At 49.9% G+C, this 18,484-nt stretch overlaps 2 protein-coding genes across 2 annotated transcripts in view; both read left to right on the top strand.

Annotated features, from left to right (window-relative positions):
* IGF2R (insulin like growth factor 2 receptor) overlaps positions 1-2,307 on the top strand; it is a 158,733-nt gene extending 156,426 nt beyond the window's left edge. Inside the window, 1 exon segment of the mRNA NM_001127613.1 lies at positions 537-2,307. Within this exon segment, the coding sequence (NP_001121085.1) occupies positions 537-947 (411 nt within the window). The 3' untranslated portion in view covers positions 948-2,307.
* A 10,725-nt stretch (positions 2,308-13,032) lies between these two features.
* The window catches only part of SLC22A2 (solute carrier family 22 member 2), a 44,333-nt gene continuing 38,881 nt past the window's right edge, over positions 13,033-18,484 (top strand). Inside the window, exon 1 of the mRNA XM_029057953.2 lies at positions 13,033-13,698. Within this exon, the coding sequence (XP_028913786.1) occupies positions 13,291-13,698 (408 nt within the window). The 5' untranslated portion in view covers positions 13,033-13,290. The remainder of the gene's footprint in view (positions 13,699-18,484) is intronic.

The following is an 18,484-nucleotide window of genomic DNA, read 5'->3' as shown; positions in this document are numbered from 1 at the left end:
TAATTCCCAAGTTGCTACATTCTTGCCGTCCTTGTTTTGGGTTTGCCTGGGCCAGTGAACGCCAGTTCTGATTCTGTTATAGGGATTTTCCCGGTAGCTTTACCGAAAGCGCCTCAGTTCTGAACCCTACCAGTCTCACACTTCTTCCCTGTTCCATCTGTAAGGACAGGAAGGCGGAGGTTGCGAATCACAGCTTGGTTCTGGAACTAACGATTTTCCCATCAAGAACCCTGGGAGGGTAAATTCATCTTCTAGATCGTAAACTCGTCCCCTAGACTGTAAGCCCTTCCTTTAGACTGTAAGCTCATTGTGGGCAGGGAATGTGCTAACCGTCTCTGTTGTATTGGACTTTTCCCAAACGTTTAGTTGAGTGCTGCACACACGCTCAATAATTACCTCTGATAGCTGGTTCCCAGTGACTGGTGCCACCGACATTTCACTACACTGAGTTTCTACTCAGCGCTCAGGAAAGTGAAGGAGGATTGTTTTTGACTCTGTGTGTGTGTGTGTGTGTATGTTTTGCTGCCGTTTGCCAGGTGAACACGGAAGAGACAGAGGAAAATGAAACGGAGTGGCTTATGGAAGAAATCCAGCCGCCACCTTCAAGGCCAAGCAAGGAAGGGCAAGAAAACGGACACATCACCACCAAGTGTGTGACAGCGGACGCCTTCACCTCCCTGCACGTGGACGACCAGGACAGCGAGGACGAAGTGCTGACCCTCCCGGATGTGAAGGTTCATTCCGGGAAGGGACCTCGGCCGGGAGAGACTGAGAGGCCCGCCCGCAACACGCAGCGGAAGGCACTCCGGCCCAAGGAGGAAGACACGGTGGGCTTGCTCAATGGCCAGAAGGAATGGAGAGGGAAACTTAAGATGGGACCCCAGCGGGCTCAGAACTCTGTCACCTCATTTCATGATGACAGCGACGAGGATCTGTTAAACATTTAAAAGTCCCTCCTTGGTGCTGACGGGGGAGGATTAATCGGTCGGCATCACCAACCAAATCCGAAGACTCGGTAACCCTATCCTTTGAGGGTTTTGCCTTTCACGAGGACACGTTCAAAAGGGAAAAAGTTGTCTTGGGAGGGCGGGGGTAGAAAGGGAAGGAATTGATGAGGATATGAAAGTCATTGTTCAAATTAGCCAAATCGCATCGGTATTCACCGGGGCCGGGGATTTCCGACGCCCAAATCCAGGACTTGAAAGCACGGGCACCCGATGCTTGCCAACGCTGTAACCAGCAAATACATGCGCTCTGACGGTGGGCTTTGATTTGAGTGAAACTGCTTCCACTGCAGATCATTTCACGTATTTGACTACTAGCGTTTTAACCATCTCCCTCTATTTATTGACTCTGACGATTACTCAGGTTTGCTGAAATTCCAGCAACACGTTCTTCCTGCCGGCAGGGGGGAATTGGGAAAGGGAAATGCGGAGAGATCCGTACGTTGGGCTGATTTGGTGTAAATCTTTGGGAACTGGCCCCTGATTTCTCCTTGAGCAAGTGAGAATCATCCTCTGTTCTGGGTCTCCCCATCCAAACGCCAAACACAAGCAGAAAAGACTCATCGGATCACATCCCGTACGGCATGGGACAACAGCGGTTGCCGCTCTTTGCATGATATCCTCGATCACGGGCCCGCAGAGCCGACTCCCTCGTAAGTTTTTCCCAGCGTGCTGATTAAATCCAAGCGATCCTCCCACCAGCTCACCCCAAAGATTTCTCGCAGAGTTGGAACTCAAGGAGTCACAGCCCAGAGCAGTCACCAGGTCTCCTCCGGTGGGTGCGGGTCATTTTCTCGGTTTCCCCAGAATTCCTCTTCTCCTGCCCGATCTTAATTTTAAATGGAAAAGAATAAGACTCTTAAGTCATCAGAGACCCACAGAAGCCTTAATTTGCACAACATGTATCTCTATGGGACTGTTTGCATGAAGAAAATCCACGGGCCAAAATCGTTTCAGTAGACTGACACGTCGACTCAAGAGGCAGAAGCCAGAGTTGTTTCTGAGAGCGGCCAGAAAGGACTAGGAGTAACGAAGCCCTTCCCTGTAGCTGCCAACTTCTTTCCTCGAGTGTTTTCTGATTTTCCTTCTGAGAAGCTCATCTGGCCTCATCAAACTGTACATGAAACTCTGGATTTCAAACCCCAGGAAACTGAAGAGCCTCGGGATGTACCATTTGGCTGGCTTGTTTGGTTTCAACTTGAGTTTATTTTATAAGATTGATTTCCTCCCTCATTTTTTGAATCAAATTACTGTAATATAAAGCCTTCAAGTTTCAATAAAAGATAAATTATTAAGTGACCGACCCAATTTATTCCCGACAGTTATTGGGGAGCTGCTGTGAAATGTTTTCTATGATTCTAGACCCTGGTTTGATAATCATAATTGGGGTATTTGTGAAGCGAAGGCAGCGTGGTCTAGAGCTTGGGCCTTGGAGTCAGAGGACCGGAGTTCCAATCCCAAATTCTCTGTGTACCTGCTGGGCGACCTTGGGCAAGTCACTTAACTTCTCTGTGCCTCAGTCACCTCATCGTGGCTCAGTGGAAAGAGCATGGGCTTTGGAGTCAGAGGTCATGAGTTCGAATCCCAGCTCTGCCACTTGTCAGCTGTGTGACTGTGGGCAAGTCACTTCACTTCTCTGGGCCTCAGTTACCTCATCTGTAAAATGAGGATTAAGACTGTGAACCCCATGTGGGACAAGCTGATTCCCCTGTGTCTCCCCCAGCGCTTAGAACGGTGCTCTGCACATAGTAAGCGCTTAACAAATACCAACATTATTATTAAAATGGAGAGTAAAGCTTCTTCCCCGTGACTGAGACTGTGAGCCCCTTTTGGGACAGAAGAGGATAAACTTTTAGCCACCCCACTCCTTAGAATAGTGCTCGACCCATAGTTAGCGCTTAACGAATTCTATTAAGAAAACAAAAAACCCAGAAACACTTACTCTGTGCCAAGAACTGTACTGAGCATTGGGATAGATATAAGATCATCAGGTCCCACGTGGGACTCACAGTCTATGTAGGAGAGGGAACAGGTGCTGAATCCAAGTCCTTAGTACAGTGCTCGGCACACAGTAAGCGCTCAATAAGATTGAACGAGTGAATCCCCATTTCACAGATGAGGGAACCGAGGCCCCGAGAAGTTAACTAGCTTACCTAAGGTGTCACAGCGGGCAAGTGGGAGAGGCGGTATTAGAACCCGGGTCCTTGGACTCCCTGGCCTGGGCACTTTCCACTGGGCCGCACTGCTTGTGGGTGCGGAATGTGTCCATTTGTTGTTGTATTCTCCCACGCGCTTAGTACAGTGCTTTGCACACGGTAAGTGCTCAGTCAATAGGATTGAATTGAAATTTGAGATTTTATGGCTACTGGCAAGGTCAGAGAGTGTCAAAAACAGAATTTTGATTTTCTCCGTAACGTGTCTTCTGAGAGCACATTCTCAAGACCTCCCCGATTCTCTGTCCTTTTTTCCCCACGACTCTTAAGCCTCAACCTGAATTGTAAACCTTGGGAACCTGGAGGATGGATGATACCAAGTGGGAGATGTCAGCATTTAAGAAGCAGCACAGTGTAGTGGGTAGAGCACGGGCCTGGGAGTCAGAAGGCCATGGGTTCTAATTCTGCTGTGTGACCGTGGACAGATCACTTCTCTCTATTTCAGTTACGTCATCTGTAAAATGGGGATTGAGACTGTGAGCCCCACGTGAGACAGTGCCCGGCACGTACTAAGCGCTTAAATGCCATAATTATAACTGTTATTCTTAATAAGAGTAAAGATCCTTACAAAGAAAATTAAAAATTTTCTTCTAATCATTCAATCATTGGGATTTATTGAGTGCTTACTATGTGCAGAGCACTGTACTAAACACTTGAGAGGGTACACTACTGGTGGCCCCAAATCACAGCCTCTTGCACCAAACTGAAGTATATAAAACCACTGGCATTTTAACATTTAACACAAAATGATCAGGGACTTGGTTTTTGTTTAACCTGCCGAGCCAACCCGTCCAGTTGCACAACACGCAGCGTTTTTGTCGTGGCACCCTGCTGGAATAGTTGATTCGCTGGACAAGGTTGAGAAATTGAACATCTTCACTGTCTTGCAGAAGTGTGGAAAGTGTGGAAAGGACTGAGTATTAGTCCTTGGATATCTCTGCATGAAAGTTTGTACGTGAAACCCAAGCCGCTGGGGTGAAATCATAACGATGCCTTTGGTATTTAAGTGCTTGTTATATGTTTTAAATTCGGGGATAGAACCAAGTTAATCAGGCTGGATTGTACTCTCCCAAGCGCTTAGTACGGTGCTCTGCCCACAGTAAGCGCTTGGTAAATACGATTGAATGAATGAATGCAGTCCCTGTCCCACATGGGGCTCACAATCAAAGTAGGAAGAACAGGTACTGAATCCCCATTCTGCAGTTGAGGAAACTCAGGTACATAGAAATGAAGTGACTTGCCCAAGGTCACACAGCAGGCAAGTGGCGGAGCCAGGATTAGAACCCAGGTCCCGACTCCCAGGCCACTAGGCCACGCTGCTTCCTTCTCATGTCTCTCTTTTTTCCCAATTGTGGGTCTCTCCTTCTCGGCCCAAGTCGGTGAGTTTGTGCCGGGGAGCTTTTTGCCGACATTAAACCCTTTCCAAACTCAAATATTGGTTTAACCTAGTTTTGTGGCAAACTGGGATTAGGACTGAATCCTGAGACAGTTGCCACCTTTCCTTTTCAATTCCCCTTTTCCTTATCAAGTGTCTGGTCTCTCTATATGAGATTTCTGAAAAGTCGGCTGTTTCCCCAAATCTTAGCGTCATGCAAACAAAAAGGAAACAGAAGGAAGTTATTTTCACTCCCTCACCTTGCCAACACACACAGTCAAAGCTACATCTGTTTTGACTTGCAACAGCCTCTTGAGGGAGGTTGTGGTCCAAAACAATCTTCAGCAATCCTCCTCTTACATTTATAATAATGTTGGTATTTGTTAAGCGCTTACTATGTGCAGAGCACTCTTCTAAGCGCAGGGGGAGATACGGGGTCATCAGGTCGTCCCACGTGAGGCTCACAGTCTTAATCCCCATTTTACAGACGAGGGAACCGAGGCACACAGAAGTTAAGTGACTCGCCCACCGTCACACAGCTGACAAGTGGCAGAGCCGGGAGTCGAACTCGTGACCTCTGACTCCGAAGCCCAGGCTCTTTCCACTGAGCCACGCTGCTTCCCAACTCCTTGGGTAATAGTGATCATGGTGATGATGGAATTTAAGTTTCACCATGTTCCAAGCACTGAATTAAGCACTGGGGTGCATAAAATAGAAGCAGATCAGAAAGAATCCTGTTTCATGTGGGCCTCACAGTCAATAAGGGGGAGGAAGAACAAGTCTAATCCCCAATTTTACAGATGAGGCGACTGAAGCACAGAGAAATGAAGTGTCTTGCCCAGGTTCAAACAGACAAGTGGCAGAGCTGGGATTAGAACCCAAGTCCTTCTGACCTGTAAGCCTGTGCTCTATCCATTACGCCGTGCTGATTTTCTGCCCCTGTGTTTACTGTTCCCTCCCCATTCTTGTTATTTCTGATGCTTTGTCATAAATTAATGCTCAACTCACCCTCTGCTCTCTTCTTCTCTTCCCCTGTTTGCTTCCCTTTCCCATTTTTTGTATGATGGTATTTAAGTGTTTACTATGTGCCAGGCACTGTACCAACCACCAACCAGATGAAAGATAATAACGTTGGATACAGTCCGTGTCCCACTTGGGGCTCACATTCTTAATCTCCGTTTTCCAGATGAGGTAACCGAGGCACAGAGAAGTTTAGTGACTTGCCAAAGGTCACGCAGCAAAGTGGCGAAGCTGAGATCAGTACCTATATCCTTCCTCTTCTTTTCGTGCCCTTCTGCTCATCTGGCACTCTACCTGTTCTACTCTTCCTTTCTTTCATCCCATCCCCCTCATGTTCTTGTCTCCTCGTCTTCCTCTCACCTACCTGATCACATTTTTTCCTCTTCCTCATTGTTTTGTGTTTTCTGAAGTGCTTAGTAAGATGCCTGCTGTCGAGTCGTCTCCGACCCATAGAGACTCCATGGACACCTCTCTCCCAGAAGGCTCCACGTCCGTCTGCGAACCTTCTGGTACTGTATCCGTAGAGTTTTCTTGGTCAAAATATGGAAGTGATTTACCATTGCCTCCTCCTGCACGGTAAACTTGAATCTCCACCCTCAACTTTCTCCCGTACTGCTACTGCCCAGCACAGGTGAGTTTTGACATGTACCAGATTCCTTGCGCTCCCAAGGAAGTGCTAGCCACTGCCCAATCCAAGAATAGAATACTCGATTCTGCATCGTAGTCGAGACCGTTACGGTACTGGAAACACTTCAGGTGCTATCCTGAGGGAGATCTGCGTATCGTAAGTACTCCAGTACGATTGATGGAAAGAATAATCTTCTGTGCCTTTCCCTGCTCTTCATCGGGGAATGTATCGAACCCCTTGAAACTCGAAACAGGCCCGTGTGGCTTCGTGGAAAGTGCATAGGCCTCACAGAGGCCAAGGGGCAGAGCTGAGTTTAGAACTCTGGTTCTTTTACAGGCCTGTGCTCTTTCCACCAAGCCACGTTGCTGCTTGTGCTGTTTTCTGAAGATGTGATGAACATGTCTATTGTCATGGCTTTAAAGCACTCAATCAGCTCTCCCCAACCTATCTCGCCGCCGATCCCTTTCCCACGGCCTCCCCTTCCCCTGGAACTCCTTCCGCCTCCATATAAGCCAGACCGCCACTCTCCCCACCTTCGGACCCTTATTATGGTCACATCTCCTCCAAGAGGCATTCCCTGATTAAGTCCTCTTTTCCCCCCGCTCCCTCTCCCTTCTGCTTCGTCTAAGACCTCGGATCTGTGACCTTTGGATATTGGATAGTGCCCCAACCCCTCAACACATACGTTCGTATCTTCATATATTATAAAAGGTGTATTTATATTAATGTCTGTCTCCTCTACCCTGTAAGGTTGTTAGGGGCAGAGAAAGTGCCCACTGATTCTGTTGTAGTCTCCCGGGCGCTTAATACAGTGCTCTGTGCAGAATAAGCACTCAGTGAATACCGTCGATTGATTGAATGTCTGCTACGGAGATAGGGAGTGTATTGGGTAGATTCTGTTTCTGATGATTAGTTGGAAGATATTCTCACTTCTCTAATCTCCATCTCAGCCAGCAAGCTTTCCTACCATGTGACAAGGGCAATGTGGCCCAGGAATGCATCCAACAAACCCCTGCAACTCCCTTCACTCTCCCCAGATCCATTCACTCAATCAGTCGTATTTATTGAGCGCTATGTGCAAAGCATTGTACAAAGTGCTTGCGCCAGTACAGTACAGCAGTAAACGGACACATTCCCTCCCCCCAGTGAGCTTACCTTTCCGGCTCTGCTGTGTTTTGGTTCATCAGCCCAATGAGCTGTGCGTGTTTTTTCTTTGTTTTCAAGGTATTTGTTAATCACTTAGTATGTGGCAGGCCCTGAACGAAGCGCTGGAGTAGGTTCAAGCTAATCAGAATGGGCACGGTCCCTGTCCCACGTGGGGCTCACCATCTTAATCCCCATTTTACAGATGAGGGAACTGAGGCCCAGAGAAGTGAAGTGACTCGCCTGAGGTCACACAGCAGTCACGTGGCAGAGCCGAGAATAGGTCCTAGGTCCTTCTGACCCCCAGGCCGGTGCCAAGGCCGCGCCGCGGTGGGTGAGGTGACCAGGTCCCAGCAGAGATTTTAGGGACCATCCAATTAGGGATCCGTTCTGGGTCTCAAGACTGGCTCCTTAATGGGAAGGACCGTGAGCCCCATGTCAGACGGGGACCATGTCTGGTCTGATTGTATTGAATCAATCAGTCAGTTGTACATATTGAGTGCTTACTATGTGCAGAGCACTGTACTAAGCTCCTGGGAGAGTACGGTAAAACAGTCGGTAGACACGATCCCCTTTCACAACAAGCTTACAGTCTAAAGGGGGAGGCCGACATTAATATAAATAATTACAGATATGGACGTGAGTGCTGTGGGGCTGAATCCACTCCAATGCATTTTCTGTGTTGGTATAAGGGTTATTATTATAATGATAACATTACCGTTATCACGCCCTCATAAGGCACCCAGCTCCCCTTGTCTGTGGCACCGGAAGGATATATTTTTCAAGCTACCATTTAATAATAGTAATAATAATGTTGGTATTTGCCAAGCGCTTACTATGTGCAGAGCACTGTTCTAAGCGCTGGGTTAGATACAGGAGAATTAGGTTGTGCCACGTGAGGCTCACAGTCTTAACCCCCATTTTACAGGTGGGGTAGCTGCGGCACAGAGAAGTGAAGTGACTTGCCCACAGTCACCCAGCTGTCAAGTGGCAGAGCCGGGATTCGAACCCACGACCTCTGACTCCCCTGTTGTTCCTGTTTTAGCTGTTGTCATAGCTCCCAGATCCATCAGTAGTATTTCCTGAGTGCCGAGCACGGTACCAAGCCCTTGGGAACAATAACAACAGTGGCATTTAAGCACTTACTATGTGCCAGGCGGTCTACTGAGCTCATCAGGTGCCACAAGGAGATCACGGTCTAAGTGGGAGGGAAAATAGGTACTGATTCCCCATTTTACAGATGAGGGAATTGAGGGACCGAGAAGTGAAGTGATTTGGGAGAATACAAATGTTCCCGGCCCGTTTCCAGCGGCCTTCTGGACAGCCAGTGGCGTAGTCCAGTGGACCAACAGCTCTTGGCTACCTGTCCAAATACTTGGGAGGGAGGGATTTGCGCTCTTCCGGGAGAGGAAAATTCGGTCTACCCCAGTAAATGGAATTTAGGGCTGAGGATGCAACTCTCCCCCTCTAGACCTAGCTCACTGTGGGCAGGGGATGTAATTATAATAAATAATAATAATTGGGGTATGTGAGCGCCTACCGCGTGCCAGACACAGAACTAAGCATACTAAGCGGATGCAAGCAAGTCAGGTTAAACACCGTCCCTGTTCCACGTGGGGCTCACCATCATTCATTCATTCAATAGTATTTATTGAGCGCTTACTAGGTGCAGAGCACTGTACTAAGCGCTTGGAACGGACAAGTCGGTAACAGAGACACTCCCAGCCCTTTGACGGGCTTACGGTCTAATCAGGGGAGACGGACAGACGACAACAATAGCAGTAAATGGAATCAAGGGGGATAAATGAGAAGCAGCGTGGCTCAGTGGAGTCAGAGGTCATGGGTTCGAATCCCGGCTTGGCCACTTGTCAGGTGTGTGACTGTGGGCAAGTAACTTCTCGGTGCCTCAGTGACCTCATCTGTAAAATGGGGATTAAGACTGTGAGCCCCACGTGGGACAACCTGATTCCCCTCTGTCTACCCCAGCGCTTAGAACAGGGCTCAGCCCATAGTAAGCGCTTAACAAATACCAACACTATTATTATAAATAGATGTGTTTATCAGCTCTGTTTTTCTGTACTCTCCCAAGTGCTTCCTATGGGGCTCTGCACCCAGCAAGCACTCAGTAAACATCTTTGAATCTTTGATCAATCGCTCCCAAGGGGGTAGGACGAGTTCACTCGGCGATCCACTCCTCACGGGCCAGCTTTTCCACACCACGGGCGTTCACCGTCCGCTCGGGGCTCTTCTGTGAGAGGGCAAACTGATCAAGCCTCTATCTCGTGGCCCTCCTCCTGGACAAAAGTCACTGTGTGATGCAACCTGGCCTTTCCGTGCACCTCGGTTGTGAAAAGCCAGGACTGCCTCTGGCCCGTGTGGTTTGACTGATCGTTTCCTCAGCACGGCTGCCCGTCCGCTCACGCAGCCAGCGGCTCACCGATGACTTGACAGACCAGATGCTGCTTCACTGATTCATTGTCATCACAGTAATGAGTGGCCTTGGTTAAGAGTTGAGTACAATGCTCTGCACCCAGGAAGTGCTCAATAAATATGATTGACCGAGTGGCTTCCTCTACGTGCCAAGCACTGAACTAAGTCCTGGGATACCTACGCGATAATCAGGTCCCACGCGGGGTCCGGAGGTTTCTTGGTAGGAGAGAGCACAGGTAAGCGAATCCCCACAGGTTAAGTGACTTGCCTTAGTTCTCACAGTAGGTAGGTGGTGGAGCCGGGATTAGTTAAATTCATTTTATGTGAGAAGCGGCGTGGCTCAGTGGCAAGAGCCCGGGCTTCGGAGTCGGAGGTCGCGGGTTCCAGTGCCGACTCTGCCACTTGTCAGCCGTGTGACTGTGGGCGAGTCACTTCACTTCTCTGTGCCTCGGTTCCCTCATCTGTAAAATGGGGATGAAGACTGTGAGCCCCGCGTGGGACAACCTGATTCCCCTGTGTCTACCCCAGCGCTTAGAACAGTGCTCGGCACATGGTAAGCGCTTAACAAATACCGACGTTATTATATCCGCGTATATATGTGTGTATATATATGTATATTTTAATGGCTTTTGTTAAGCGCTTACTGTGCATCAAGTACTGCTCCGCCACTTGTCAGCTGTGTGACCTTGGGCGAGTCACTTCACTTCTCCGTGCCTCACTTCCCTCATCTGTAAAATGGGGATGGGGACTGTGAGCCCCCCGTGGGACCACCTGATCACCTTGTATCTACTCCAGCGCTTAGAACAGTGCTTGGCACACAGTAAGCGCTTAACAAATACCAATATTACTGTAATAAGTGCTGGGGTAGATAGAAGCTAATCAGGCTGGACCCAGCCCCTTCACACACGGGGCTCTCGGTCGTCACCTCCATTTTACAGATGAGGTAACCGAGGAGCAGAGAAGTGACTTGTCCAAGATCACCCAGCAGGCAAGTGGCAGAGCCAGGATTAGAACCCAAGTCCTCCGACTCCCAGGTCTGTGCTCTTTCCCCTCTGGTACGACACTCCTCTGAATTGGTTCAACACTGTCTAAAGGCAGAGTTCTGCAACAGTTCATAGAGTGAGGAGGGCTCCTCCACCACACTGAAAAATACCAAGCTCCTCGGTCAGTCATTCAGTCGTATTTATTGAGCACTTAATGTGTGCAAAGCACTGTGCTAAATGCTTGGGAGAGTACACTGTAACAATAAACGGATTCGTTCCCTGCCCTCAACGACCTGACCGGCAGTAGACAAGGTTACAAGGAATGGGATTGTCTATACCCTACTCTTTTGTAATAATAATAATAATAATAATGATGTTGGCATTGTTTAAGCGCTTACTCTGTGCCGAGCACTGTTCTAAGCGCTGGGGTAGCCACAGGGGAATCAGGTTGTCCCACGTGGGGCTCACAGTCTTCATCCCCATTTTACGGACGAGGGAACTGAGGCACAGAGAAGCAAAGTGACTCGCCCACAGTCACACAGCTGACAAGTGGCAGAGCTGGGCGTTGAGTACAGTCCTCTCGATAAGTAGCGCCGATTACAGTAACTAAGGGGGGCTCTGCGGCCTCCCTGCAGCGTGTAGAGTGAAAATTGCCAAACTCCGCATTTGAAAACCCTGAGCAGGATCTTGGGGTTTGGTGATGAGTGAATGTGGCTGTTGTTATAGCGTACTCCCCCCGAGCGCTTAGCACAGTGCTTTGCACGCAGTAAGCCCTCGCTAAATACGTTGGAATGAATGAGTGCCCCTCCACCGAGTTTGAAGCTGAATTGGTTCGTCGCTTGTGGAACTGAGGGGAGGAAGGTACAACGGCATAGGACAATGAGAAGCAGCGTGGCTCAGTGGAAAGAGCACGGGCTGTGGGGTCAGAGATCATGAGTTCGAATCCCGGCTCTGCCACTTGTCAGCCGTGTGACTGTGGGCGAGTCACTTAACCTCTCTGTGCCTCAGTGACCTCATCTGGAAAATGGGGATTAAGACTGTGAGCCCCACGTGGGACAACCTGATTCCCCTGTGGCTCCCCCAGCGCTTAGAACAGTGCTCTGCACAGAGTAAGCCCCTAACAAATACCAACATTATTATTATTAATGAGAGATCAACCCTCTCTTGAAATGTAACCCGGCACCTGCTCAGTAGCGTAAGGGAACGTGTCTAATAACGATCATAATGGTGGTAGTTAAGCGTTTACTATGAGCCGGACACTGTACTAAGCACTGGGGTGCAAAGGGGAAGCAGCGTGGCTCAGTGGAAAGAGCCCGGGCTTGGGAGTCAGAGGTCATGGCTTCGAATCCCGGATCTGCCGCTTGTCAGCCGCGTGACCTTGGGCAAGTCACCTGACTTCTCTGTGCCTCAGTTCCCTCATCTGTCAAACGGGGATTAAAACTGTGAGCCCCACGTGGGACAAGCTGATCACCTTGTATCCCCCGGCGCTTAGAACAGTGCTTTGCACATAGTAAGCGCTTAACAAATGGCACGATTTATTGAAAGGACAATAGAGCTGAACACATGGGGCAGGGATCGTGCCTATGAACTCTCTCGAATGGTACCCTCCCAAACGCTTAGTACAGTGCTCGACACATCCACAAGTGAGCTCTCAGAAAATGCCTCTTGACGGACTCCAACCGATTTCATGGTTAGGGTCTCTAGTTCGACACGTGGCACTACGTGGGCGCTCAGTAAACACCCCTGCTGCCATCTCTACTGCACCTGCTGCTATTGTGGCTGCTATCACCACTGCGACCGCGGCTATTATTCATCTCCTACGGATCGTAAGCTCTCTGTGGGCGGGGGATTTGTCTAGTTTACTGTTGTATTCTCGCAGGCTCTCAGTATAGCGCTCTGCACGCAGGAGGCGCTCAGTAAATACGATCGAACGGATCCGATCCCCGCAGATAAACCGAAGGGTGCATAGGGAAGCAAAGATGAGTGGAACATTGCAAGCCCGGGGAATTCGGAGGGAGAGAGTGAAACCTGCAGGCTTTGATTCCGGACGTGTCCGAGGACATTCTTTGGCCTGGGTTGGGGGTGTGGTAACGACTCAGTAATACGCGAAGGGGCATTAATAGGTAATCTCGCAACAACTGGGTGGCTGGTTTAAGGTTGGCCCGGTGACCTTCTGTGGCTCAATTAAAGGGCTTTACCTCTGTTAACTTGTTTTCCAGAAAAAAACACCCCAGTGCAGCCCTCCCTCCCCATCCCTCAGAAGGGTCACCAGTGATGGCTGGAGTGCAGAGGGGTGAAAGATTATTTTGACTCGGTTCCATTCCACCGGCATCACGCTCGAATGGAGGCTTAACGGCCAGTGACCCGATTTCAATTAAATGTAAACGGGACAATTTTCCTTCGACTTGGGGTTGACTGTCTTCACAGTGAGGATTAGGCTGGGGAGGAGTGATGCGTTTATTTAGTCCTCGCAAGTTTACCGCCTCCCGCCAGCATGCCTGCGTTAGATGACCTCCTGGAGCACGTCGGCGAGTTCGGCCGCTTCCAGCAACAAACCTTCTTCTTCCTGTGCCTGCTGTCGGCGTCTTTCACCCCCATCTACGTGGGGATCGTGTTCCTGGGGTTCACCCCCGAACACCGCTGCCTGAACCCGGGCGTGTCGGAGCTGAGCGGCCGCTGCGGCTGGAGCCGGGAAGAGGAGCTCAATCGCACGGTGCCGGGGCTGGGGAGCCCTGGGGGGGCCTTCACCCGCCAGTGCCGCCGGTTCGACGTGGACTGGAACCGGTCATCCCTGAGCTGCGATGACCCACTGGCCCGGGCCGGGAACCGGAGCGCCATCCCGCTGGCCCCCTGCCGCGACGGCTGGGTCTACGACACCGCCGGATCCTCCATCGTCACCGAGGTGAGGTCACGGGCGGAAGGGGGACTTCTGGTGCAGCGGAGGGGGAGCGGGGTGGCTCGGCTTTGGCTCCGAGAGAGGGGCACAGTCGGTCACCCGGTCGTAATTCCTAATAGTAATGGTACTGGTGAAGCGCTTAGTGGCAAGAGCCCGGCCTTGGGAGTCAGAGCTCGTGGGTTCGAATCCCGGCCCTGCCACTGGTCAGCTGGGCGACTGTGGGCAAGTCACTTCTCTGTGCCTCAGTTACCTCATCTGTAAAATGGGGATTAACTGTGAGCCTCACGTGGGACAACCTGATTATCCTGCATCTACCCCAGCGCTTAGAACAGTGCTCTGCACCTAGTAAGCGCTTAACAAATACCAACATCATCATCATCATCGTCATTATTATGTACCAGGCACTGTTCTAAGCACTGAGGAAGATCAGCACAGTCCCCCTCCCACCTGGGGCTCACACTCTTAACCCCCATCTTACAGATGAGGGAACTGAGGCCCAGAGAAGTGAAGCGTCTTGCCCAAGGTCACACGGCAGACGGGTGGCGGAGCCGGGATTAGAACCCAGGGCCTTCTGACTACCAGGCCCATGCTTTCTTTATCCACTGAGCCACGCTGCTTTTCAGTGGACTAAGTGCTTGGGAGAGGACAGTGTACCAATAAACAGTCCAGAACGGGTTCAAAGTGGGGTTCTCTGTTTGCCATCGAGGGGCCACCTGAGAAAGTGCCTTCCTATTGGCTCCAATCAATCAATAGTATTTATTGAGCACTTACTCTGTGCAGTGCACTGCACCAAGTGCTTGGGGGAGTACAGTATTTGGTAGGCAACAGCCCGACCCTCAAGAGCTTCCAATCTAGTAGGGGAGAGAGCCACTACGGGTAGGGGAAAGAAAGCTAGTAGAAGGATCTTATTTGCTGTTGTTTTAATGAGATGTTCATCCCCTCGATTCGATCTATTGCTATCGTTCTCGTCTGTCCGTCTCCCCCGATTAGACCGTAGGCCCGTCGAGGGGCAGGGACCGTCTCTATCTGTTACCGATTTGTACGTTCCAAACGCTTAATACAGTGCTCTGCACATAGTAAGCGCTCAATAAATACTATTGAATGAATGAATGAATGATCTGTACCTAAGAGCTGTCAGGCGGGGTCGGGGGTGAAGATGAGAAATCCAGTGAATTCAGGAAATTCTCTTCCCAGACGAGATGTGATTTTAGCTGCGCTTTGAAAATGAGGAGAGTAATGGTCTGTTTATTGTCATGGACTCTCCCAAGCACTTCGTACAGTGCTTCGCACACAGTAGGCACTCAGTAAATTCGGTCGAATGAATTGAATGATTGAGTATCTGTTGGAGATGAAGGGGAAGGGGGTTCCGGGCAAGAGGGAGGGTGTGTGCAAGGGGTCGGTGGGGAGAGACGAGTGACTGTGTTGGTGTTAGAGGAGTGGAGCGAGCGGGCTGGATTGCAGTGGGAGAGGAGTGAGGGTAAGGCAGGGGAGCAAACTGATATTGTCTAAAACCAAGCACCTCCACCCCTTCTAGGCAATATTAATTCTCACTGTAGCTCAGGGCTTCTTATGAAGGATAAAGAAGTGGAGAATGGGAAGCCCCATTTTTGTTTTATAGAAGAAAGATGGGATCTTTATCATCATAATAATAGTGGTATTTGTTAATATGTTCCAGGCACTGTACTAATCGCTGGGGCGGATATAAGCATACGAGGTTGGACGCAGTCGCTGTCCCCTGTAGGGCTCGCAGCCCAAATCCCCCTTTTACAGATGCGGTAACTGAGGCCCAGAGAAGTGAGGTGACTTGCCCAACGTCACATGGCAATCAAGTGGCGGAGTAGAGATGAGCACTCATGACCTTTTCTGACTCCCAGACCTCTACTCTATCCACGGTGCTCAAGTCGCGACGCCCAGTACTGGACATCGGGCAGCGCTATGTATTGAGCGCTTGCCGTGCGTGCGGAGAGCACTGTACTAACACTTGAAAGGCTACAGTCCAGTAGACCTGGGGTACGCATTCCTCGCTCACGAAGAGCTTACTGTTTAAAAGGTGTAACCGAGGAGTGCTGATTCAGTTGCTCAGTTGCTCAACTCTCGTGTACTTAGTACAGTGCTTGGCACATGATAATGATTGGGATATTTGCCAAGCACTTAATATTAGAGAGAACTTCTCAAGAGCTTAGTACAGTGCTGTGCACAGGGTAAGTGCTCCTTGATTGACTTTTCTAGACTCTTGGGAGCTTGTGAGCAGAGAAGGTGCCTACCAACTCTGTTATACTGTAAGAATAATAATGATGTTGGTATTCGTTAAGCGCTTACTATGTGCAGAGCACTGTTCTAAGTGCTGGGGTAGATTCAGGGCAATCAGGTTGTCCCACATGAGGCTCGCAGTCTTCCCCATTTTCCAGATGAGGTAATAATAATAATGTTGGTATTTGTTAAGCGCTTACTATGTGCCGAGCACTGTTCTAAGCGCTGGGGTAGACACAGGGGAATCAGGTTGTCCCACGTGGGGCTCACAGTCTTAATCCCCATTTTCCAGATGAGGGAACTGAGGCACAGAGAAGTTAAGTGACTTGCCCACAGTCACACAGCCGACAAGTGGCAGAGCCGGGATTCGAACCCATGTACTCTCCCAACGGCTTAGTAATAATAATGCTGGTATTTGTTAAGCGCTTACTATGTGCAGAGCACTGTTCTAAGCAACTCTTGTACACAACTCTTGACACAGTAACACCCTTGTTTGACTTCCCTAGACTCTAAACTCCTTGTGAGCAGGGAGCCTGTCTACCAACCCTGTTATATTGTACTTTTCCAAGTGCTTAGTACAGTGCTCTGCACAGAGTAAGCCCTACATGAATACCATTCATTGAGTTCTCTAGATGGTGAACTCCTTGTGGGCAGGGAACATGTCAACCAACTCTGTGGTATTGTGCTCTCCAGTACCACAGTAAGCGCTCAATAAATAGCGTTGATAGATTCAACCCAACTGCTCCACTGGAGTCATAGGGTGACCAGAGGTCCCCAAAATTTCATTGTCTCTACCATCTCCTGCCCGGGGATCCATCGAGATGGGATGCGTCCCTCGTCCTGTCGTCCTGCGCCTGGCCCGGAACGCCTTCCGTCTTAACATTCGACAGACCATCATCCTCCCCACCTTCAAAGCCTTATTGAAGCCACATCTCCTCCAGGAGGCCTTCCTGGACTAAGCCCTCATTTTCTTTTCTCCCCCTCCCTTCTGGGTCACCCCTCTACTTGGACCCCTTATTCATCCCTCTCTCATCTCCACAGCGCTTATGAACATATCTTGAATTTATTTGTATTAATGCCTGACACCCCCTCCTGTCACTGGGAGCGAACGTGTCTACCAACTGTTGTATCGTACTCTCTCAAGCACTTAGTACAGTGATTTGTACACGGGGAGTGCTCAGTAAATTCCATTAATGGATGGATTTTTGCACTGGCAGAGCTCTGCCTCGATACGGCAGTGGGTCGGGGCCCTCACTGTAGCCGGGGCCCTTTGTTTTCAAGACCGAAATCTGGCTCCGCCGCTCTGAAAGGAATCTCCTCAGACTTTTAGTTTGCTTGACACCCACCCCAGAACCTGAGACTGGAAATGATGGACAGGGGATCGGCCGGAGTTATTCATTCCCGCCGCAGCAATGTTTAACGCAGTTAGGCCTTGGACATTGGAACTTATTCTGAGTGAGAGGGATGTACTGACTGGCTCGCTAGCTTTTTATTTGAACAACATCCTCTGGCAACGTCTGGAGAATTCCTGTTGTGTCACCACTCTGACAGGGCTGTACGTCACCTAGCTCTTCCCTTAAAATCTCTGCAGTGACACCAGGAGTGGCTGATCACTCGTCACTGTGTGATGGTCTACAGGAGAGAGGGCAGGACCCAGAGTCAGCGGACGTGGGTTCTAATCCCGGCTCTGCCCCTTGTCTGTGGGGTGATCTTAGGCAAGTCACTTTGCTTCTCTGGGCCTCAGTTTCCTCAACTGTAAAGTGGGGATTCAATACTCGTTCTCCCTCCGACTCAAACTGCGAGCCCCATGTTGAGAAGCAGCAGGGCGCAGTGGCAAGAGCACGAGCTTGGGAGTCAGAAACATGGGTTCTAATCCCGGCTCCGCCACTTGTCTGCTGTGTGACCTTGGGCAAGCCACTTCACCCCTCTGTGCCTCAGTTACCTCATGTGCAAAATGGGGGATTAAGACTGCGAGCCCCGCGTGGGACATCGTGATTACCCTTTATCTGCCCCAGAGTTCAGAACAGCGCTTGGCACATAATAAGCGAACCCATCATTGGGCAGGGATTGTCTCCATCTGTTGCCGAATTGTCCATTCCAAGCGCTCAGTACAGTGCTCTGCACATAGTAAGCGCTCAATAAGTACTAATGAATAAATGAATGAATAAGCACTTGAAAAAACTCCATAAAAACCTGGTAGCCCACACGTATGTGGGCTCAGATCTAAATTGCTTAGTGGGTTTTTTTTAACGGTATCTGTTAAGCGCTTACTATATGCCAGGGTAGTTGCAAGCTAATCGGGTTGGACGCATTCCCTGTCTGACATACAGCTCACAGTCTTCATCCCCATTTTACAGATGAGGTAACTGAGGCCCAGAGGAAAGGAAGTGACTTGCTCAGGGTGACACAGCAGACAAGTGGCAGAGTCAGGGTGAGAACTCAGGTCCTTCTTACTCCCAGGCCGTGCTCTATCCCTTAGGCTGCTGTGATTTAGGGGCTTAGGCCGCCTCTGGCCTCGAACACGCTCCCTTCAAATCCGACG

The sequence above is a fragment of the Ornithorhynchus anatinus genome, chromosome 2, assembly GCF_004115215.2.
Source record: "Ornithorhynchus anatinus isolate Pmale09 chromosome 2, mOrnAna1.pri.v4, whole genome shotgun sequence".
Classification (NCBI taxonomy): Eukaryota; Metazoa; Chordata; class Mammalia; order Monotremata; family Ornithorhynchidae; genus Ornithorhynchus; species Ornithorhynchus anatinus.
Note: the sequence above shows the minus strand (reverse complement) of the source record. Positions and strands in the feature narration are given on the sequence as shown.